At 41.1% G+C, this 24891-nt stretch overlaps 1 protein-coding gene across 1 annotated transcript in view; it reads right to left on the bottom strand.

The window, feature by feature from the left end:
* csmd3b (CUB and Sushi multiple domains 3b) overlaps positions 1-24891 on the bottom strand; it is a 2134893-nt gene that overhangs the window by 237949 nt on the left and 1872053 nt on the right. Inside the window, exons 35-39 of the mRNA XM_072277417.1 lie at positions 18932-19056; positions 17323-17419; positions 9160-9264; positions 7232-7350; positions 3561-3630 (exon numbers count right to left, since the gene is read on the bottom strand). Coding sequence (XP_072133518.1) covers positions 3561-3630; positions 7232-7350; positions 9160-9264; positions 17323-17419; positions 18932-19056 — 516 coding nt within the window. The remainder of the gene's footprint in view (positions 1-3560; positions 3631-7231; positions 7351-9159; positions 9265-17322; positions 17420-18931; positions 19057-24891) is intronic.

The raw sequence follows: 24891 nt of genomic DNA, 5'->3' as shown, positions 1-24891 counted from the left end.
TTCTTCCAACTGACTTCGGAGTCTTCCGCATGCTTTCTGGCAAACTCTAGCTGAGATTTCATGTGAGATTTTTTTCAACAGTGGCTTTCTCTTTGCCACTTTCTCATAAAGGTGAAACTGGTGAATCATCCGGGCAACAATTGTTGTATGTGCAAGCTCTCCCATCTCAGGCACTGAAGCTTGTAACTCCTCCAGATCTGTCATGGTCTCTTGGTGGCCTCCCTCATTAGTCCCCTTCTTGCACAATTACTCAGTTTTTGAGGATGGCCTGCTCTAGGCAGATTTACCGCTGTGTCATATTCTTTCCATTTCTTGATGATTGACTTAACTACTCCAAAGGATATTCAGTGACTTGAAATCTACTTGTATCCATCGACTTGTGCTTTTCAATAACCTTTTCACAGAGTCATTTGGAGTGTTCTTTTCTTGATGGTGTAGTTTTTGCCAGGATTCTGATCACCAGCAGTTGGACCTTCCAGATACAGTTCTACTTTTACTACAATCTGTTGAAACACCTTGACTGCACACAGGCAATCACTATTTAACTAATTATGTGACTTCCGAAACCAACTGGCTACAACAATGATGATTTTGTGTGTCATATTAAAGGTGGTGAATATTTACGCAATCATTTATTTTGTGTTTTATATTTGTAACTAATTTAGATCACTTTGTAGAAATCTGATTTCACTTTGGAATGAAAGAATCTTTTTCTGTTGATCAGTTTCCAAAAAAGCCAAATTAAATCCACTGTGATTAAATGTTGTAAAACAATAAAACATGAAAACTTATAAGGGAAGTGAATACTTTTTATAGGCACTGTATAGGGGGGATGACAGAGGTAAGTTATTTACATAGAGAGTGGTGAGTACATAGATTGCCCTGACAAGTGTGGTGGTAGAGGTGGATACATCAGGGACATTTAAGAAACTCTGAGATAGGCACATGGATGATAGGAAAATATAAAGTAATGTAGGAGGAAAGGAGTAGATTAATCTTAATTAAAAGGTCATAGTGTCATAGAAAATTACAGCACAGAAACAGGCTCTTTGGCCAATCTACTCCATGTCAAATCATTTAAACTGCCTCTTCCCATTAACCTGCATCTGGACCACTGCCGTCCCTACCCCTCCCATCTATATACAGTACCTATTCAAACTTCTCTTAAATGTTAAAATTGAGCTCAAAGGCACCACTTCTGCTGGAAACACATTCCACACACTCGTGACCCTCTGAAAGAAGAAGGCTCTCGTGTTCCCGTTAAACATTTCACCTTTCACTCTTGACCCATGAACTCTGGTTGTAGTCCCACCCACCCTCAATGGAAAAAGCCTGCTTGCATTTAAACTTAGTTTATCTGATGCATCAAATTGAAGTCCATTTAGATTCATTTGTATACTCACCTGTATCTGTATACCAGATATAGCAATTATACCATGTATACAGATACAGATGTGTACACATCTAAATATAATTACAAATAGAGCAATATAGGAAGGTTGATTGATGAGTTCATAGCCTAGGTAGAAGGAGTCAATTTTAGAAAACCTAGCACATATATTTTTTCCATATAGTCCCCTCCTACATTTACACATTTAGTCCAGCGGTCGTGGAGCATACAGATCTTGGACCTCCAGAAAGTGTCCACAGCAGGGGTGATTGATAAGTTTGTGGCCTAAGGTAGAGGAAGATGAGTTATACAGCTCTCGTTACATGCACGTGTAGTTCAACTCTTTAAGTGATTATGCAAAAAGTTTGAAGTTAATAACCGATCTCCTTCTACATTAGGCCACAAACTTATCAATCACCCCTGCTGTGGACACTTTCTGGAGGTCCAAGATCTGTATGCTCCACGACCGCTGGACTAAGTGTGTAAATGTAGGAGGGGACTATGTTGAAAAATAAGTGTGCTAGGCTTTCTGAAATTGACTCCTTGTACCTTAGGCCACAAACTTATCAATCACCCCTAGTACTATAGAAATAATGCAGCACTTAGGGATTTAAATAAGTTTGCATGTTCATAAATAAAGCACCTGCATTCAATACAAAGTAACCATCTCTAAGTGAATAATTATAAACCTTTTGCTACTTAAACAATGGAAACTTCTGATAAGTTTCAGATGAAAAGAAGTCAAAGTAAAGTTACATCATTAAGCATCTTAGCCACCCTTTATTTTATTAATTTTAATTTTTCTTTTATTGAGATACAGTGCAGAATAGGCCCTTCCAACCCTTCTTGCTGCGTCACCCAGCAACCCCAAATTTAACCCTAGCTTATCATTTACCTATCAACCAATACATCTTTGGACGTTGGGAGGAAATGCACATGGTCACAGGGAGAACATACAAACTCCTTACAGGCAGTGACAGGACACACACACACAACACAGTCCCGGTACACAACACTACAAACCACTGCACTACTGTGCCGCCCCAAATCTCTGATTGCTAATTCAGTCTTGACTCTGTAAACTATGGCTGGAACAAAGCACTACTTACTGGGGTGACAACCACTCTTCTTTCTAAGTTACACCTTAACTATAATGCTCCTGTGCATATAGCCTTTGTTACTGCCCAGTTGAAATTGGACACAGTTAGAAAAGGCTTACAAAATGTGTAAAATTTTCCTTGTTGTACTGTATTTCATTATAACCCTTCAATTAATAAATTTTAAATGTACATGATTTTTCAGTTCTCATTCTAAATATTCATAGAATACACATTACAAAAAAAAACACTTAAAGAGATGCGCAGTTTTCAGGCCATGTAAAAGTTTTCTGTGCTGAAAGCAATGGTTGGTCCTCACAGCTGTAAAAGAAAAGCAGAGGGAACGTTGAACCATCATCCATTAGAGGGGCCTTGGTGAGAGAAATAGGATGGAAGGAGGAATGAGTGAAAGAAAAACTAACTCCAGTGTGGACTTTGGTCCATAAAGGATGCTGCTATACTATTAATACATTGTAATCTAGTGTAGATACCTGCACAGATATTCCTTTATTTATTGAGATAGAATAAGCCCTTTCAGCGGTACCACCCAGTAATCCCCATTTAACCCTAGACTAATCACAGGACAATTTACAATGACCAATCAACCTACCAACTGGTATGCCTTTGGACTTTTAGGAGGAAACCGGAACACCCAGAGAAAATCCACACGGGCTAGAACGTACAAACTCCTTACAGACAGTGGCGGGAAATGAACCTAAGTCACTGGTACTATAAAGCATGGAACTTGCAGACTCATTTGATAAGGAAAGATGGATGTTTCACACTATGTCTAACATTTTGGACAGGAAATATGAACACACATCCCGAACACCAGCTTGCAAAGAGAGCACTGCATTTTCAATTTAAATGTATTAATTTTGAATCAACAACACCTCTCCTACTTCAATCAACGGGCATAATGATCTGTCACAGAAACAACATGGTTTTTACTTCAACTAAAATTTACCTTCAACTAAAAGGTACTTGTGTGTAAGAGGGAGAGAAAGGTCAGGAGACAATAATGCATTAAAATCAATCTGATTAATTGCTTCACAAAATGCAAACCCACATACCTATACACATTGGAATAGGGTAATTCCATCTTCGGACTGGTCCTGGCATACATGTTATATGTGAATGCCCCTGAAAAAAAAAGATTTTAAAAAACCTCTTTTATTTTAATAAATAAACTTGCTGTGACACTGCCTTGCAAGCAAAGACAAGCATACTTTAAGAACAAGTAAATGGAGGGATAACCAGGACAGAGTCAGGACAATGAAGGGCTCTATTGTTATCAGAAAGCATTGCCGTGAATAAAATTAACACACTGCACTGGAATTTAACATTTGTGTATTTTTGTTTAATGAAAATGGCTGATAGATCAATGACTTGCAATGTCAAAGACAGCAAAGATAGCGGAAAATCTGCAAGTTTGGTGAGAGGGTTAACTAGAGTGGAGTGTGAGCATGGAAGGTGATGGTGATGGTGATGGTGATGGTGAGATGCAGATTCTGGATTAGGATGCTAAATTCTGGGCGACCAGAAATCACTGGTGATAAGGGCCGTGAGACTAGTGGCTCAAGTAGCCTGAAATCATCAAGCTGTTGTCAGGGAAGAGAGATTTCCGTCATTCATCGGAATCAGCTACATTCAACTTCAAGGAAGCTGGCTGGGACATTCAAATCAACAAGTTGGATTTTCTGTGTGGTAATTCAAGTTCACTGGCCGTAATCTTTACATGGGGTGAATGCAGGAGGGTATGGGGGTCAAAGAGAAATTGGGTAAGTGAAGGGAACCTGCACATCAGGTTCTCATCATTATTCCTGGACTAAATAATTTCTACATGACTGGCCTCGGGATGATGTGACTGCTACACAATGTTAGATTCAGGTTCATATTCATACTTAATTATTACACATACACCGAAACGTACTGTGAAATTGTGCCATTAGTGTTAACAAACAACACACCTAAGGTTGTGTTGGGGGCAGCCTGCAAGTGCCTAGATGCAAGTCCAGAGGTTTCCAAATGCTAACTGTCCAGCTCGGCTTCCTGCCAGTCCAAATGACACAAAACTTCTCCTTTCCTATCAGATTCCTTCTTCTCCAGCGCTTTACCTTTTCCACCTATTATCTCCCAGCTTCTTACTTCACCCCCACTACCCAATCTGGCTTCGCCTTTTAGCTTGTCCTCCTCCCTCTCCCCTCCACCTTCTCATTCTGACTTTATCCCCCACCTTCCTGTCCAGTCCTGATGAAGGGGATCAGCCGGAAATGTCAACTGTTTATTCGTTTCCATAGATACTGTGTGATCTGAAGAGCTCCTCCAGCATTTTGTGTTTTGCTCTGGATTTCCAGCATCTGCAGAATCTCTTGTGTTTATAACTAGAGACATATGAACTTCCAGTGGTGAACATTCAGGTGCTAGAATATGCCTAAACCCCAGGGATGATTGTTTAAACAAAGTCATTATGTTGATGATTGTGAGGTTGCAAGGTTTAATGTGGTGTCGTTCTTTCATAAACCTCAAACAGTTCGACGATAAAATGCAGGTGTCTGCCATTGTTAACAGAGATCCTGTCAGCTGACTTATGTTGCTCCAGGTTCTTCACAGATAGTAAACCTAGCTAAGAAGGATAAAATACTAAAATGTATACTGTCACATTTTCTGTCCATCCCAAGCACCAACACCAAGTCTAGAAAAGGTCAATATGATCTGGAGTGGGGTTTAAAGGAGGGGTTCCCAATCGTTTTTATGCCATGGATCAATACCATGAGGTATGGGGTTTTGTAGATCCCAGGTTGGGACCCCTGGTTTTGAGGACAAGTCAGACTAGAACAAAACAACATGTCAGAAAACACTGCTGAGGAAGACAGGTGATGAATTTGAAGGCCAGGTCTGAAAAAGGGCACAATGAGTTAAATAATATATTGGGAAGTTGACATTCAACCTCAGAATGTTTTGAAGTGACCACTTTCAAATTGTGCGTCTTCCTAAGAGTTGAATGGTCACATCCTGGGGATCACCACTGAACAGAAAATTAACTGGACTGCCCTCATAAATCAACAGCTTCAGGAAATGATACCTTTCAGTGAATGACTGAAGTCCTGACTTCCCAAAGGCAGTATCAACAAGACCGGAAGCCAGGACTTAAGGTTCCATTTGGATGGATGACTATAGTTCTAGCCATGCTCAAGGATCCTAAATTGATGCACGACAAAGTAACTCACCTATAATTTTTAACATTCAGTGCACTCGATATGACTACAGTTTATACAGCTTCAGATTCCGCTGTGGCAATTTGTCAAGATTTTTTCAATAGCCTTCTGAAAATTGTGATCTCAACCTCGAGGTACGATGGCCTCAGGTGCATTGAAATGACATCATCTTCAATCTACTTGCAGTTACGCACTACCCTGGCTTGAAACAATATGAATATTTTTTCATCAATATTCTGTAAATCCTTAGTGGTGTGATTATCTCCATGGTGAAGGATGCAGCTGATCTGTACTGAAGAGATAGCCCACAGCTCACTCAGTATGCTATCCCTTCTTCCCCTTCTCAAGTGACATCTACCACTTTGCTAACAAGTCACCCATGTTAGGATGTCTGAGCAGCAGCTGAGATATGCAGTCTCCTGGAGGGCCCTGCCATTAACAAATTTGGCCTCTCAATATTGAAACAGGATTTTCACAAACTGTTAAGATTCTCTCAAGGTTAACTTGCAGGGTGGGTCAGTTATAATGAAGACAAATGTAATGTCAGCATTCATTTTGAGAGAATTACACTAGAAAAGCAAAAAAGTAATGCTGAGGTTTTATAATGCATTGGTCAGACCACACTTCCAGTATTTGAGCAGTTTTGGGCCCCTTATCTAAGAAAAGATATGCTGGCATTGGAGAGGGTCCAGAAAAAGTTCATGATTATTAGTCCGGTAACGAAAGGGTTAACGTATGAGGTGCCTTTGATGGCCCTGGGCCTATGTTCACTGGAGTATAGAAAAATGAAGAAGGATCTCGATAAAACCTATCAGATATTGAAAGGCCTACAGGTGATGCTTCAAAAAGTGGGGAAACCTAGGACCAGAGGATATAGCCTCAAAATAGAAGGAGACCCCTTTAGAAGAGAGGTGACGAGGAATTTCTTTAGCTAGAGGGTGGTAAATCTTTGGAATTTATTGCCACAGATGGCTGCAGAGGCCAAGTCATTGGGTATATTTAAGCAGAGGTTGACAGGTTCTTGATTAATCAGGACATCAAAGGTTATGGGGAGAAGGTGAGAACATGGGGTTGAGAAGGATACTAAATCGGCCATGATGGAATTTTGAAAATCGTTGAACAAGTACCTCAACAGGATCAAAAAACAGACCTGTGATGCTTTCAGAAGTGGCTCCTCTCACCATTTAAGAATACTCATGGATGGCCAATAAACATTGGCACTTTGAGTGACATCCATGTCTCATGAGAAAACAGAATCCCTATTGACATGACAGGATCCGCCCAGTTTTCAACAAGACATTCACAAAAATATCAAAATCAGGGCAATTAATACAATGCTGAATAAAATTTAAGCAGGGATATGACAGCAATTCTTTTCTAACGTTATTCTATACCTCTTTAAGTCTTTACAATATGACGAACATTATACATTATCTACATTCTCCCTGAATTGAATGGCCTATGCCAACTCTCTGAAGCTTTGTAAAGCAAGTAATAATATATCAGATATGATACCATTTTCTTACCTGCAGTGAGTATCCCTGATCACAGTGAAATGATATAACATCTCCCACCAAATATCTGTCTCCATTCTTGACTCCATTGCTGGGAGTAAGTGGTTCTGGGCAGGAATCCAATCCTATAGCTGCAGAACCATACGTTATTTTAGTTATTGATACTTAACATGACACGTTCTGTTTAAAGAGCCATGAATATTGACAACTGATACTTTGTGAAGCAAGTACTGAGACACCTTTTCTTTAACCTGGTGAAACAGATTTATTTGTTTGTTTTCACTGCTGGTCTTAAACAAGAATAGAGAGCAGAATGATAAACACCTTGATATTTCTTTGCTTAAAACAGGTTTGTCATGGGTTAAAGCAGTATTGCCTCTCTAGAACATGGGTCAAATGATTATGGAGAGGGAGTGGCCAGGTTGGGTGAGGAGTGATTGATGACTCTGAGCCTTTACTCACTGGAAATTAGATGAATGAGGGGGAGATCTCAATGAAACCTATTGATAGTTGAAGCCTAAATAGAGTGGATGTGGAGAGGATGTTTCTCACAGTGGGGAAGTCTAGCACCAGAAGGCACAATCTCAGAACAGAGGGACGTCAATTTATAATGGATATGAGGAGAAATTTCTTTAGCCAGAGAGTGGTGATTCTGTGGAATTCATTCCACAGGTGGCTGTAGAGGCCAGGTCATTGGGTGTATTTAAGGCAGAGGTAGATAGTTCCTTGAAAAGTTGGGGCATGAAAGGTTACAGGGAGAAGGTAGAAGAAAGGGATTGAGAGAGGAATGGATCAGCCATGATGAAATGGCAGCTCAGACTTGATGGGACGAATGGCCTAATTCTGCTCTGATGTCTTATGGTCTGATTGTAGTAGTGCACCAGCAGAGGGGATCACAAGTGTGGCAATGGTCTTACTGGTTTTACAGAATGAGGTAAAACAGTACTGAAAATATTGACTGGAAATATAGGAAAGAAAAAGCATTATATGGTTTATTCTTGTAGATAATTCTTGTTAAAAATAAAGTTCATTTTGATTTTTAAAAAAAGTCTTCATGCAAAGTTATTAAAACTTGATTTTAACGCAGAACATCTGAGTGAAATTAAAAAGTGTGGATGGGATTGAAAAGTATGCGGGTTGGTGGATGGAGTACATGAAGTTCTTGTCCAATTCCAGTTCAATCTCAATTTTTGGTTACAAGGAAACTTGTGATCAAAGATGACACTGGACTATATGAAGGCATGTTTTAAGTTCTGAAGTCATGAACTGCTGTCATTGGCACCACGATCTATCTTTGTCACATTTTTTTTATTTATTTATTGAGATACAGCTCGGAGTAGGCCCTACCAACCTTTGGAGCCTGGCCACCCAGCAACCCTGCCCCCCCCCGATTTAACCCTTGCCTAGTCACCGGACGATTAACCTACCAACCACTACGTCTTTGGACTGTGGGAGGAAACTGAAGCACCTGTGGGAAAACGTACATGCCTCTTACAGGCAGTGGCGGGAATTGAAACTGGTCACCTGTACTGTAAAGCATTGTGCTAACTACTACCCTACTGTGCTGTCCCATGTTACACATAAGCCAGAATGCTGAGGAATTATAATACTCTACCCCAGGCCTCACATGCAACTTCTGGTGGGCACTTCTCCTTGATCTCTCTCCGCTATCCCGCCTCAGTCCAAATTAAAATAGATCCCAAAATTAAAAGTTTCCCGGGGGAAGAAAGCAGATATCGTCAGAAAGAGAAGAAATTGAGATAAAACCTCAATCCTTGCAGGTCAAATCACCAAACCATAGCTCAGGAGCAGACAATACATTGGATATAATAAAAGGATCAGAACCTTATTGAGCACAAAAAATACCATACAGGTAAAACAAAGATGAGACTATCAGAAAAAGATCCTGCAACGGCCAACTTGGACCATCGCTGCATTACCTGTATACTCAAGGTGAAAGCCGGCAGCCGAAATACTGATGTCTGACTGAAAGTTTAGGTACAAGTTATTAGATGTGCTGTTGAGGAGCGCTGGTATTGTTGTGCCTAAGGGTGAAATAAAATTTGAAGAAGTATGTAGTTAGTTTAGTAGTTCCTTACTTTGCTCAACCTATTCTTAGTTCACAATTTGGCGTACATTCCACTCTCTTTCTCTGATTTTGTCAATAGTGTTCTCCATCAAGGAAGTTGATCTCAACAGCAATTGGAAAATATTTTGGGGGTCTCATGCAGGATCCTTTGGAGGCTGTAAATATTGTAATAATTGGAGATTTCTTGACACTCATGGTTCAGTTTCGAGACCCTTCAGTTATCATCACTGATAATGAAATAATTGATCACTTGTAAGATGAGGAGCTCAGAGATGTACAGCAGACAGACAGGCCTTCAGCCCATCTGGACCATGCTGACCAAGATACCCATTCAATCTACTCCGTATTGCCAGCATTCTAAAACTTCCCAGTTTATGTCTTTTCTGACTGACTGACTGTCTTTTCAAAGGCCAGCAACCTTCATTTCACCAATCAGTAATGTTATTATTAAACACACCTACTTATCTTGATAAATGGGTATTTTTTTACACAGCTCAGTTGAGATGTTGTTGCCTCATGATGAAGGGTCAGATTATTCCTCTTTGCATTCCATCTTGGAAAGGACTAGTAACTGCCAACAAGATCCTCGCACTTTTGCCAAATGAAGTCAGCTTTATATCATGTGTTGATTGAGATTCTACATCAATTTTTAAATAATAGAAAGCTGTGAATTACACCTTGCAGCAAATGGATTGAGTTTAAAACTTAATTCGTAGAGATATTTATGATTATAAGAAAGCAGAACTGAAGACCATAACACCTAGAAGCAGAATTAGGCCATTGAGTCTGCTCCACCATTCCACCATGGCTGTTTATTTATCCCTCTCAACTCTATTCATCTGTATTCTCTCCATAACCCTTACTAATCATGAAACTCCAGCGAGTACATACTTAGAGCCGTCAAATGCTCCTCACACATGAACTCTTTTATTCCCAAGATCATTCCTGTGAATTTCCTCTGGAGTCCCTCCAATGCCCAATGACACCTCATCCTTCTTTGGATAAGGGGGCCAAAGCTGCTCACAATACTCCAAGTGCGGTCTGACCAATGCCTTATCAAGTCTCAGCGTTACACCCTTGCATTTATATTCTGGTCCTCTTGAAATGAATGCTAACATTGCATTTGCCTTTCTTACCACTGACATAACCTGCAAGTTAACCGTTCGGTGTTCCTGAACTTGAAGTAAACCAAAGCTTGTACTTACTCATCTCAACAGCTGCAGAACTGACCTTGCACTACAGTGTAAAACAGACAATAAACCAACTGTAAATAAACCGACTGACAATAAATCAACAGTTGCACAATCATAGCACATGGGTTATGTGCTCCAGTAACTGCTATACTGGCTTCTGCTGGTAAGTGGGGATGAACCACCACATACTGTGAAAAATACATGAGTTTGTTTAAAACACACAAAATGCTGGAGGAACTCAGCAGGCCAGGCGGCATCTATGGAAAAGGGTAGAGTCGATGTTTTAGGCTGTAACCCTGGACTGCCAAAATCAGGACTGCCAATGGGTTTTGACCCAAAACGTCAACTGTACCCTCTTCCATAGATGCTGCCTGGTCTGGTTCCTCCAGCATTTTGTGTGTGTTGCACAGATTTCCAGCATCTGCAGATTTTCTCATGTTTGAGCTTGTTAAAAATACAAATGATTAAAAATACAAATAATGTGAGGGAAAAAAAAACTATGATTTTAGTCTTGCATTAATTCAACCAATATCCTCTAAAAATATAAAATAACAACCAACTCCAACACTAATTATGAGCTGGGTTGATAATCAGGTGTTGTTAGGTGAGGCAAAAATCAGTGAATCTTTCTGACCCTGATTTCATAGCTGCCGCCAAAATTACTCTCTTGTAGAAGTGAGTAGGTACTACATGGGATACACCAACGACTACAAAATCAGACTGGAAGTAATTCATCTTTGCCCTGAGATTAGCTCGCTTTCTCAGAACTAACAGCAGCTAGAATTGGGCATTCACTTGAAACCAGATGACTATACAGGCCATTCCATGGTGGAATATGTTAATGGCACTCACTAACAAGACTTCAGGTCTTTTGTAAATAAAATAGATCTGCTTCGCTGAATAATTCTTCAGGTGCTTATAACTTTTTCTGTTAAGCACTATTTCTTTCTAACTACTATTTCAGCCCTTCGTGGGATGGGAACACAGCAACAGAATTCAGCAGCACACAAAATGCTGGAGGAACTCAGCAGGTCAGGTAGCATCTATGGAAATAACTAGATAAATAGAGGTCGTTAAGAGCACCAAATTTCTTGGTGTTCACCTGGCGGAGAATCTCACTTGTTCCCTCAACACCAGCTCCATAGCAAAGAAAGCCCAGCAGCCTCTTTACTTTTTGTGAAGGCTGAGAAAAGTCCATTTCCACCACCCCCATCCTCACCACATTCTACAGAGGTTGTATTGAGAGCATCCTGAGCAGCTGCATCACTGCCTGGTTCGGAAATTGTACCATCTCGGATCACAAGACCATGCGGCGGATAGTGAGGTCAGTTGAGAAGATCATCAGGGTCTCTCTTCCCGCCATCACAGACATCTACACTACACGCTGCATCCGCAAAGCAAACAGCATTGTGAAGGACCCCACGCACCCCTCATACGAACTCTTCTCCCTCCTGCCATCTGGAAAAAGGCACCAAAGCATTCAGGCTCTCACGACCAGACTATGTAACAGTTTCTTCCCCCAAGCCATCAGACTCCTCAATACCCAGAGCCTGGACTGACAACAACCTACTATACCATCTACTGTGACTACTGTCTTGTTTATTATTTATTATTATTTATTGTAGTGCCTGCACTGTTTTGTGCACTTTATGCAGTCCTGGATAGGTCTGCAGTCTAGTGTAGTTTTTGTGTTTTTTTCTTACATAGTTCAGTGTAGTTTTTGTATTGTTTCATGTAGCACCATGGTCCTGGAAAACGTTGTCTCATTTTTACTATGTTCTGTACCAGCAGTTATGGTTGAAATGACAATAAAAAGTGATTTGACTTGACTTGACCTGATAGTCAATGTTCTGGGCCGAGACCCTTCTTTAGGACTGAGAAGGAAAGGCGAAGATGTCAGAATAAAGCAGTGCGCGGAGGGAAAAGAGTCTAGCTGGAAGGAGATAGATGAAGATAGGTGGGTGGGTAAGGTCAAGGGCTGGAGAAGAAGGAATCTGATAGGAGAGGAGAGTGGACCATAGGAGAAAGGGAAGGAGGAGAGGACAGGTGAGAAGAGGTAACAGGTCAGAATGGGGAATTCATCCCCTTCTGTCTAGATCAGGGGTTCCCATCCTGGGCTCCAGAGACTCTTGGTTAATGGTGAGGGTCCATGGCATAAAAAAAGTTGGGAACACCTGGTCTAGAGACAATTCCCCCATGAACGCAATAACCATTTTTTGTATGATATTACCTTCTGTCTTTCTTATCTATCCAATTCATTTTTCTTCAGAATTTGTCCATGGTCGATACAGAGGTTAAACTGAAGCGTACTACACTAGCTGAAATCCTTCGGGGACACTTCATGCTTGCGGAAGTTCATTTATAAAAGTAATTTCAGTTTGCTGCCTTTAACTACAGAGGGAACTATGAATTATACCTCACAGCAAATGGATCTAGTTTATTCAAACTTAATTTCGAATGAAGCACTCTACAATTGAAGGCCACATCCTCACATTTGTATTCCAGGTCCTTAAAGACCACCATTTAATTTGCCGTTTTGATGGACTAGACTGTCTTGGACCTCGCCAGTTGCCCAGACGCGCTGCCTATGATCTCCATTCAACCACCCATTTATCCAAATGCAAAAGGTTGACTGAAGAGATCACCAACATCTGACAGACATCCAATGAGACTGAGTGGTCCCGAAGGTGATGTAATACTGAGGTTGCAAACCTGGAACACTCTAACAGTCTTTTACAGGTCACTTGCAGCTTTCAGATGCTTCTGAAAACCCAGAAAAATAAGTGAAATACAAACGTGTATATTCATGGAGTACTACAGCAATGAAACTAGCCCTTTGGCCCACAGACCAAATGTCCTTTTGGCAGACAGATCAAATGTCCTTGTTCCTGCCATGTGCTTGTAGATGGAGGCCTGCCATTTTGTGGAACTGTTTTATATCCTCCATTTTGTGAGATGAAGTTGCTTTGCTTTCTGTGTTTTAAAGTAGTCTCAATGATGTTTCAGATAATCTGCTGAACTAGAGATTGTTCCCAAAGAAGTTATTTGTGAGGCGTTCTTTGATATAATATAAAATGCAGGTGTGTGAATGTTGGTGTCCGTGCCTGCCTGGAGTGATTCGAGCTGATTACTGAAGAGAACAAAGAGCCATAAATTACCGATTGACACTTGCTGGGAAGAGGGCAATAAATGGATGCTGGCCTGCAGCAGAGCCAATAACAAGGTGTTAAAGGTCAGACACATTACCTACAGCATATGACACTGGAATGCAATATTTGAATTTGTAAGGAACAAATATAAAAGTGACAAAGTGGCCATTTCAAGTTTGCTATCAGTGATAACTCTCTCAAGAGACCCACCATCGCAAGGAAGAGACCCTCACGGCAGGGTCTGGGAGAAGAAAGGATCGATCATCTGGCCAGTAGAGAGCCCCTATTTTGATGTTATAAATTGGAAAAGTGGACTGAGTGAGTATTGATACAGAGGGAACGGTAGAATTCAAGTTCTAAGCTGTTGGCCTGGGGTCAACACAGTTACGTTGTTTGCGCAAAGACAATAAAGTACGAGCTCCTTATAATTACGGATTGCGTAGTGAATTTCCTAACCTAGTTCCATTGACAAACGATCAACATATTCACACACAGTGCCAAACATAACTGTCCACAATTACTGTTGCTGTGTTCTCACCAATGTTGTACCATAACCCCCATGCTCTTATATTCTGTGTCCTGGCTAATAAAGGTGGGTATCCCCTTTGCCTTCTTCACCAGCTGATTGACCATGTGCTGCCACTTACTGCACATTGATTTTTGGACTTGCACGTTGAGTTGTCTCTGTTCTTCAATACCCCCTTGGGCCCCACCAATCACATATCCTACTCTTACTGGAAATCCCAAAGGGCATCGCCTCACACTAAGCAGGATTAAATTACGTGTGCCATTACTCTGCTGAACTAACCAACTAATCAATATCATTCTGTAATCTAAGCCTACTGAGGACACATGTCAAGCCTTGTCACTTGGACACTGAGATGTTTACTGGTTTCTGCGGGGAGGTAAATATGTGCTTGGTAGTAGGATCCCATTGGAAAGAATGAGGTGCTGAATGAAGAGGCTCAGAGGGTGATAGGTAAAGCAAGAGGAACTTTCAATTCCCTGGCCCTGATCAGCTCATTTTCACCATGGATGTTCACTCCTTAAACACTTCAATTCCTCATCAAGAAGGCTTTAAAGCTCTCCACTTTTTTCTTGACAACAGACCCAACCAGTTCTCCTCACCACTACCCTCTGCCATCTGGCGGAAATGATCCTCACCCTCAATAATTTCACTTTCGACTCCTCCCACTTTCTCCAAACTCAAGGTGTTGCCATGGGCACCCACATGAGCCCTAGCTACGCCTGCCTTTTCGTCGCCTTGGTGGAGCAGTCCATGTTCTGAGCTTTCCCTGCTAATGCTTCCCAACCCTTTCTGCGCTGCATTGACAACTACATTGGCGCTGCTTCATGTAATCATACTGAGCTCCTCAATTTCATCAACTTTGCCTTTAACTTACACCCGACCCTCAAATTCACCTGGTCCACTTCTGACCACCTCAATCCTCTTTCTTGATCTCTCTACTTCCATCTTTGGAGACAAACTGCCTACTGATATCTTTTATTAGCCCACCAATTCCAAGTCTATATTGACTATACCTCTTCCCATCCTGCCTCCTGTAAAAATGCCATTCCATTTTCTCAGTTCCTTCGTCTCAGTTACATCTGTTTCCAGAATGAGATTTTCCTTTCCAGAATATCAGAGATGTCTTCTTTCTTCAAAGAACAGGGTTTCCCTTTTTCCATCATTGATGCTACATTGAATCGTATCTTCTCCATTTCCCAGATATTGTACTCACCCCATCTTCTCAAAACTTTGACAAGAATATGATTCCTCTTGTCCTTACCTCCCGCCCTATGAGCCTCCACATTCAGCATCTCATTGTTTGCAACAGGATCCTGCCATCAAATACATCATTACCCACCCACCTCCTCCACCCCCCACCCTCCACTTTTCTGCAGGGATCACTTCCTCCATGATTCCCTTGTCCATTCATCCTTCCCCACTAATCTCTCTCCCTGCAAGCAGCAGAAGTGCAACATTTGCCCATTCACCTCCTTCCTTGCCTCCATTCAGGGCCAAAACAGTCCATTCCAGTGAGGCAACACTGCACCTTGTGAATCTGCTGGGGTTATCTAATATGTCCAGCCTCCTGATTGATCAGATTCATTGTAAATTGAGGGATTGCTTTGTCAAGCTCTTCTGCATCATCACAAAAAAATATGTAATTTCCCAGTGGCCAGCTATTTCCGTTTCTATCCCCATTCATCTAACGGCATGTTGGTCCATGGCCTCCTCTTCTGCCTTGATGAGTCCACTCACAGGTTGGAGAAGCAACACTCATTCTGTCTAGGTAGCCCCCAATCTGATGGAATGAACATCAATTTCTCTCATTTCTAGTGAATTTTCCCCCTCCCCCTTCCCTCTTCTTCATTTCCCCACTCTGGCATCTGATTTCTTATCTTCACCTTCCTGTCAACCCCTGACCCATTGCCCCACCTCCTTCCCTTTCTCCCATGATCCACTCTTCTTTCCTATCAGATTCTTTCTTCTCCAGCCCTTTGCCTTTTCTAATTATCACCTCCCTGCTTACTTCTCCTGACTCCCTAAAAAAGCTTCTTCTATTCTAATGGTATTAGAAGAATGCAGAGCACAGCCTAAAAAAAAGGTTTATCTTTATTCCGATGGTATTAGAAGAAAACAGAGCAGCACACAATGCTGGAGGAACTCAGTAGGTCATGCACCATCTATAGAGGGGAATAAACAGTCAATATTTTGAGCTGAAACCCTTCATCAGGACTGAAAAATTGTAATGAATAGTCTGAGTCTGAAACATCAACTGCTTATTCCCCACTATGGATGCCACCTGACCTGCTGAGTTCCTCCAGCACTTTGTCTGAGTTGCCCTGGATTTCTGGCATCCGCAAAATCTCTCGTGTTTCGAAGAGGTCGGATCTCAGTACAGTTAAAATGAGGTGTATTGAATATTGGATGCATTGGACTTTAAAGATGTTCAAATGTGATCTGAAAAAGGAGGTGGAGGAGGAGGAGGAGGAACGACGACTCAGACCATGAGAGGCCAGTGTCGAGCATTTTCATGCCTTACCAGGCGCAGATTGGAAGTCTATGTGGGGCACCACTCCTCGCACAGACTAGAGCAATGTGTGATTAAGAGCCTTGCTCAAGGGCACAAACATGCTGCCACAACTGAGGCTCGAACTAGTAACCTTTAGATCACTAGACGAACACTTTAACTGCTTGGCCAAGTGCCCAACACTAAAGGAGTAAGTGGGTTAAATCACCTTCAAAATACTAGGAAATATGCATTCGTAATTCTTGCTACATCTTTTGAACAGAGAAACAAGCTAATAACATCAATTTCTAGGAAAGATTTCAAAGTGCAGGAGATAAAAATATGACCAATCTCCAAAGTCTGAATGTTCTTGGTGAGATAATCTGAAATAGATCAAATTTTTGAAAGAAAAAGAAAATCTGAACCTTAACTGCAAAAAATGAAAGCTGGCAGGTGTGGTTACCTGATAAAAGGTTTAAACAGTGAGTCTAAATTATGCAATTGCAGTTTTGACAATCCGCAGCTCACTAGCAAGTGATAACTCTTGATTACCACATTTTGTATTATGCAAGTGACAATGAACTAATCAAAAGAGAGGCTGGCATTTTACTTTCTGAATATACTTAATATAATTTCATCTTCTTCAGCTTCTCACCTGAAAAGCTTCCTAGACGTGGCGCATTAGTGTCAATCCCATCAAAGAAATCCAATGAGTCCCAGTTATGCTCGGTTGCAAAGCTTATTACTTGAACCTGAAAGTGATAAATACATTTACTTAGAAAAATACATCTTATTAAAGGAGTATATTTCAATCAAGATCCTCAATATCCAAAATTGAAAAGGCAAGTTGGCACCAGCGACCAACGTGACTAATGCGACATCTTGCAGACAATTCTTCACCTAAGCTACTCTTATATTAAAAATATTCTTATATTACTAATCTGTGTGCAATTGGAGCCTGCAATTTACATTTTGATAATGTGTTTTTGGGCCGATTGGTGCATTTGCTTTCTCCGAGAGAATTCAACGTGGTTGAAAGTGAGGTTGAGAGCAGAGTATGCCTAATGGTGGAGTGCAAACCCATGATCAGCTCTAATTCTCGACCTACTCGCCGAATAAAGCGTCCAGTAAGATTGAAATCAACGAGGATGAGAACGGAAGATAAGCTGGTGTTCGGTGCACTTCTGTCTCTGCCTCTCACTCACTGCTGAAGGAGGAAGTTGCAGGAATCTTCTTGGGTCTTGGGCAAGTTTTGATCGGCACAGTTTATGGATTGGTTTCATTTTTAGAGGATTCTGAGGTTCACGCAAAATGTGTTTCTGGTTTCTGGTTACTATGGTTTAGGTGCAGGTCAGTGGGAATGGACAGATTAAGTTTGGCATGGACGAGAAGGACCAAAGGGTTTGTTTCTGGGCTGTAGTGTTCTATGAGTCTATGACCTATGAATGTGCCCTGCATTTTCTGCGATTTTTGAGTATTCCAGCATCCTTTTTTTTGTTTCAGTATGAATATTAAGCCCAAACAATGCTTTCATATTAAATTAACGGTTCAAAAAGGTTCAAACATTTAAAGTATGTGTGCAGAATACAACTCTGAAACTTATCTTCTCTTGATAGCCATAAGATACAGAAAACCATAGAAATAGTTGAAAGAAAGACATCCCCAATTGAAAAGAAAAAGAAACAAAATCTTGTAAACTCCAAACATCCCCAACCCCTCCCTTGCACAAAAACTAACAGATCACGCATATGGAGAAACAAAAGCAAGAACTTCAAACCTCAAACCCCCTGCCTGCCATTCTGCAACAAGAAAGAATGGGTGAGAACACTAAAAAAACATAGAACTCAAAGAAGCCAATAAGAACTACAGGGCAATCCATAAATCTCAGAATTCCGATAACGTCTCCGAGAGCATTGGGAACCAGCGATCCTTCTGAGGGAAGTGACATGAACCAGGAGTCTCTCCAAAGGCAGCGACTTGAATCCAGCAGCCCCCTGCAGAGGGGAGCAACATGAACAAGCAGCCCCTCTGAGCGAAGCAACAGGGACCAGAGGCTTTTCCGAGGGCAGCAACTTGAACCGAGCAGCCCCTCCAAGGGCAGCAACACCAACCATGTAATTACATCAGTAATTATATGCAAACTTACTTGGTTTGCATACTTATTTGTATGCAAAGCAAACTAAGATGAAGCAAATGCCTCAAACTTTAATAATCAGATAAGATATGAGCAAACACAACAGACAAAGCAGAAAGAGTATCCTTACTTGTATTCCAGCGCCTTCCGGCACTGTGATTTTCCAGATGCAGTTCAAATTGTTGTCATATGGCTCTGGATAACTCGGAGACAGAATACTCCCTTTACGTTCAGTTAAAACTCCACCACAGGGCACTGAAAGAAATTGGAAACAGAGCAACTAAACAAAGATGCCTCAGAGTAACAGAGGTATGCATAGAACAGTAATGATGAGCTGCTTCTTGACAACAGCTTATTGAAGATTTATTAAAAGCACAATTTTGCTATCTGGAGAGATGCAAGTAACATTCAAAACTTTGTAATGCATTCTCTCTGAATAGTTCTAAATTCATCAGTGGTCACTTTATTAAGTATACTTGTACACCTGCTGACTACAGGAGATACCTAATAAAGAAAATACTGAGAGTAGTCAGAAATTGGCAATCTGAAAAATAACCTGGTTTTTTTTTAGAAAAAAAAGGTATTTAATGAATCATTGAGTTTAATGACAGACTCAAAACACTTCTGTTTATTAAATATAATTTAATGGATACTTGAACTGAATGGAAATAATTGTTAGAGCCTTTGCACACCTCCTTGCCACTGTTTCTACTGACCAGTAAATGCAAAGAAAATTTGGGGGGTCAGTTCTTGTCAATAATATTGCATGTAAATGCATTATTTTCAGCATATGATTTCATGTAGGCATGATTCAAAAAATTCAATGTTTTCAAACTTAAAACAGTTTTCAAATGAATTGGACAATGGCAGTTTTTGATTATACATCCATATTAATAAATTCACATTTCCAAAGCAACTTCTCTAGATTTAAAGGCTCTTTCCCTGTTCATCCATGTGTTTTCTAGACAGTAAAGCTTTACTATAACTAATCTCTTCAGAACTTTTCCTTGCTGGATTTAGGAATCAGCTTCATACATTTTTAAAGGTTGGGTGGAGTATTTATGAATGAAGAGGAAACATCAGAGCAGATGGATCAGTTCAACTTTCTTCTGTATTACAATACTTCCGACAATAAGTGTACATCTGCTCTCTCCTTTATATTCCACAACTAATTTGAGCGTCTGAACCCATCAAAACAAAAACAATCACAAGGTAAACATTTCATAATCCAGATTATGCAATGGTCCCTTCTGAACATTCATGTCTTGACATTTTAAAAAAGTCACTGTAGTTTTTAAGTACTGTTTTCCACTTTATTCCGTTCATCAGTCAAGCAGCTTTGAGAGACAGATATAAAGTGCCAGTAGACCCTCACCTCTGCACATTAACGTTGTTGGGAACCTTGCAGAAGAGCAAACAGTGGGGTTTGCTGGTAACTGACTTGTAGCTGATCTCAGACTTTCACCTTTCAGAGCACCCGTGGAAGTTCTAGATATTCTGCAGCCTGAATGACTGAGCTAGTAGCAAAGTGGCAGCAAGCAGTTAGCACGATTCAGCCCACAGAATCCATGTATGTGGTACTAACTTTAATCTCATAAAATCATAAAACATAGGAACAGAATTAGACTATTTGACCCATCGAGTCTACTCTGCTATTCCATCATGGCTGATTAATTATCCCTCTCAGCTCCATTCTCCTGTAACCGTTGGTGCCTACACTAATTAGGAAGCTACTGAACTCCACTTTAAATATACCAATACCTATCATTTAGAGGAATAGAGTATAGGGGCAAGGATGTGATGTTGAGGCTCTATAAGGCGCTGGTGAGACCTCACTTGGAGTACTGTGGGCAGTTTTGGTCTCCTTATTTAAGAAAGGATGTGCTGACGTTGGAGAGGGTACAGAGAAGATTCACTAGAATGATTCCGGGAATGAGAGGGTTAACATATGAGGAACGTTTGTCCGCCCTTGGAGTTGAGAAGAATGAGGGGAGACCTCATAGAAACATTTCGAATGTTAAAAGGCATGGACAGAGTGGATGTGGCAAAGTTGTTTCTCATGATGGGGGAGTCTAGTACGAGAGGGCATGACTTAAGGATTGAAGGGTGCCCTTTCAGAACAGAAATACAAAGAAATTTTTTTAGTCAGAGGGTGGTGAATCTATGGAATTTGTTGCCACGGGCGGCAGTGGAGGCCAAGTCATTGGGTGTATTTAAGGCAGAGATTGATAGGTATCTGAGTAGCCAGGGCATCAAAGGTTATGGTGAGAAGGCAGGGAAGTGGGACTAAATAGGAGAAAATGGATCAGCTCATGATAAAATGGCGGAGCAGACTCAATGGGCCGAATGGCCAACTTCTGCTCCTTTGTCTTATGGTCTTATGATTTGGCCTCCATACCCAAGTCATTGAATTGCACAGATACGCCACCTCTAGCTGAAGAAATTCCTCCGAAAGAGATTTTCTTGTACTGTGAGGCTGTGAACTTTGGTCATAGACTCGTTAAGTAAAGGAAACATCCTCTCCATGTCAACTCTCTCTCGGCCTTTCAGTATTTAATAGGTTTCAATGAGATCCTCTCTCATTCTTCTAAAATCCAACAAGTACAGGTGCAGAGCCATCAAACGCTCCTCGTGCATTCATTTCTGAGAATTAATCTCTGTGTTTCAGGGAATAATGGATCCTTGGCAAGCAATAGTTGGAAATAGTTGTCTAATTGCTCTGTTCAGTGCAAAATAATAATTATGTTTACACTGAGGGCAAGAGAAGTGCAATGCTACACATACTATAACATACAGCTTTGCTCTGGATATGATCATGGGAGATATTTAGGAGTACACAGATAAACTGTGCATCACAGCATTTGGATATGTAATAGTACTTTAAATGATTGATGCTTCAGAGAAGTAAGGAGACTCAGAGCATTATTTATCTGAGACTTTCAAACAGTTCCATTAGTAAGCAATCCCCCTATAGGTATTTTTGGAAAACATGCAGAGGAATCCACGTCCCATGTAACTGAATGAATTTACCTAGAGGGGACAGCCTTGCACAGAGAATTCAAATTGGCAGTGAAAGCTGCGCCACTCCATACAGTCACAGCTCCCAAATGCTTTACAACTCCAATCAGGATTGAAGTGAATCTTACTCTATTCATTTTTAGCTTTGAATAAAAAGACAGATGTTGACAATTATCAGGTATTTTGACTTGACAATAGACAATAGGTGCAGGAGTAGGCTATTCGGCCCTTCGAGCCAGCACCGCCACTCACTGTGATCGTGGCTGATCATCCACAATCAGTATCCAGTTCCTGCCTTATCCCCATAACCTTTGATTCCGCTATCTTTAAGAGCTCTATCCATCTCTTTCTTGAAAGCATCCAGAGACTTGGCCTCCACAGCCTTCTGGGGCAGAGCATTCCATATATCAACCACTCTCTAAGTGAAAGAGTTTTTCCTCAACTCTGTTCTAAATGGCCTACCCTTCATTCTTAAACTGTGGCCTCTGGTTCTGGACTCACCCATCAGCGGGAACATGCTTCCTGCCTGCAGCGTGTCCAATCCCTTAATAATCTTTTATGTTTCAATAAGATCCCCTCTCAGCCTTCTAAATTTCAGAGTATACAAGCCCAGTCGCTCCAATCTTTCAACATGACAGTCCCACCATCCCAGGAATTAACCTTGTGAACCTACGCTGCACTCCCTCAATAGCAAGAATGTCCTTCCTCAAATTTGGAGACCAAAACTGCACACAGTACTCCAGCTGTGGTCTCACCAGGGCCCTGCAACTGTAGAAGGACATCTTCGTTCTTATACTCAATTGCCCTTGTTATGAAGGCCAACATGCCATTAGCTTCCTTCACTGCCTGCTGTACTTGCATGCTTGCTTTCAGTGACTGATGTACAAGAACACTTAGATCTCGTTGTACTTCCCCTTTTCCTAACTTGACTCCATTTAGATAATAATCTGCCTTCCTGTTCTTACCACCAAAGTGGATAACCTCACATTTATCCACATTAAACTGCATCTGCCCACTCACCCAGCCTGTCCAAGTCACCCTGCATTCTCATAACATCCTCCTCACATTTCACACTGCCACCCAGCTTTGTGTCATCGGCAAATTTGCTAATGTTACTTTTAATTCCCTCATCTAAATCATTAATATATATTGTAAACAGCTGCGGTCCCAGCACTGAACCCTGCGGTACCCCACTGGTCACTGCCTGCCATTCCGAAAGGGACCTGTTAATCACTACTCTTTGTTTTCTGTCAGCCAGCCAATTTTCAATCCATGTCAGTACTCTGCACTCAATACCATGTGCCCTAATTTTGCCCACTAATCTCCTATGTGGGACTTTATCAAAGGCTTTCTGAAAGTCCAGGTACACTACATCCACTGGCTCTCCCTTGTCCATTTTCATAGTTACATCCTCAAAAAATTCCAGAAGATTAGACAAGCACGATTTCCCCTTCGTAAATTCATGCTGACTCGGACCGATCCTGTTACTGCTATCCAGATGTGTCATAATTTCATCTTTTATAATTGACTCCAGCATCTTTCCCACCACCGACGTCAGGCTAAACAGTCTATAAATCCCTGTTTTCTCTCTTCCTCCTTTCTTGAAGAGAGGGACAACATTAGCCACCCTCCAATCCACAGGAACTGATCCTGAATCTATAGAACATTGGAAAATGATTACTAATGCGTCCACGATTTCTAAAGCCACCTCCTTAAGTACCCTGGGATGCAGACCATCAGGTCCCGGGGACTTATCAGCCTTCAGACCCAACAGTCTATCCAACACCATTTCCTGCCTAATATAAATTTCCTTCAGTTCATCCATTACCCTAGGTCCTTTGGTCACTATTATATCTGGCAGATTGTTTGTGTCTTCCCTAGTGAAGACAGATCCAAAGTACCTGTTCAACTCGTCTACCACTTCCATGTTCCCCATAATAAATTCAACCGTTTCTGTCTTCAAGGGCCCAATTTTGGTCTTAACTATTTTTTTCCTTTTCACATACTTAAAGAAGCTTTTACTATTCTCCTTTATATTCTTGGCTAGTTTACCTTCCTACCTCATTTTTTCTCCACGTATTGCCTTTTTAGTTACCTTCCATTGCTCTTTAAAAGAATCCCAATCCTCCAGCTTCCCACTCATCTTTGCTATGTTATACTTCTTCTCTTTTATTTTTATACTGTCCATTACTTCCCTTGTCAGCCACAGCCTCCCCTTACTCCCCTTAGGATCTTTCTTCCTCTTTGGAACGAACTGATCCTGCACCTTCCGCATTATTCCCAGAAACACTTGCCATTGCTGTTCCACTGTCATCCCTGCTGGGGTATTGTTCCATTGAACTTTGGCCAGCTCCTCCCTCATAGCACCATAGTTCCCTTTGTTCAACTGTAATACTGACACTTCCGAGTTTCCCTTCTCCCTCTCAAATTATAGATTAAAACTTATCATATTATGGTCACTACCTCCTAATGGCTCCTTTACGTCAAGGTCCCTGATCAAATCCGGTTCATTGCACAACACTAAATCTAGAATTGCGTTCTCTCTGGTAGGCTCCAGTACAAGCTGTTCTAAGAATCCATCTCGGATTACTGACGCCCAGAATAAAACTTGTAATTTTCCTAATAATTACTGTGGTTCCACAATATCAGATTGATGCATTGAAGTTAAGCTAAACTGGCAAGAAGAATCTAAACTAAGTTTTGAACTTTGAACAACAACCTATTACAAGTTAACCTACAGAATGCGCTCAAAGCCATGTTATCGAATAAAGCCTGACATTAAAGCTATATGACAGATACTAGAAAAATAGTTTCAAAGTTCAAAGTAATCTTATTATCAAAGTTTGTGTATGTCATCCTGAGATTTATTTTCTTTCAGACATTCACAGCAGAACAAAACAACGCGCTGATTTGTGATGATAAAGTCTGCCGCTTTGATTTTTGTTTCAAAAGTTCTCCAACCCAAGTTGAAGTTAAAGGCATCCGTTAGTCTTGCGAGACCATGGATCTGCGCCTGGAAAGTCTTCACTCTCCAGGGCGCAGGCCTGGGCAAGGTTGTATGGAAGACCAGCA

Source organism: Mobula birostris, chromosome 1, assembly GCF_030028105.1.
Source record: "Mobula birostris isolate sMobBir1 chromosome 1, sMobBir1.hap1, whole genome shotgun sequence".
NCBI classification, from domain to species: Eukaryota; Metazoa; Chordata; class Chondrichthyes; order Myliobatiformes; family Myliobatidae; genus Mobula; species Mobula birostris.
This window is presented reverse-complemented; position numbering and strand designations above follow the sequence as displayed.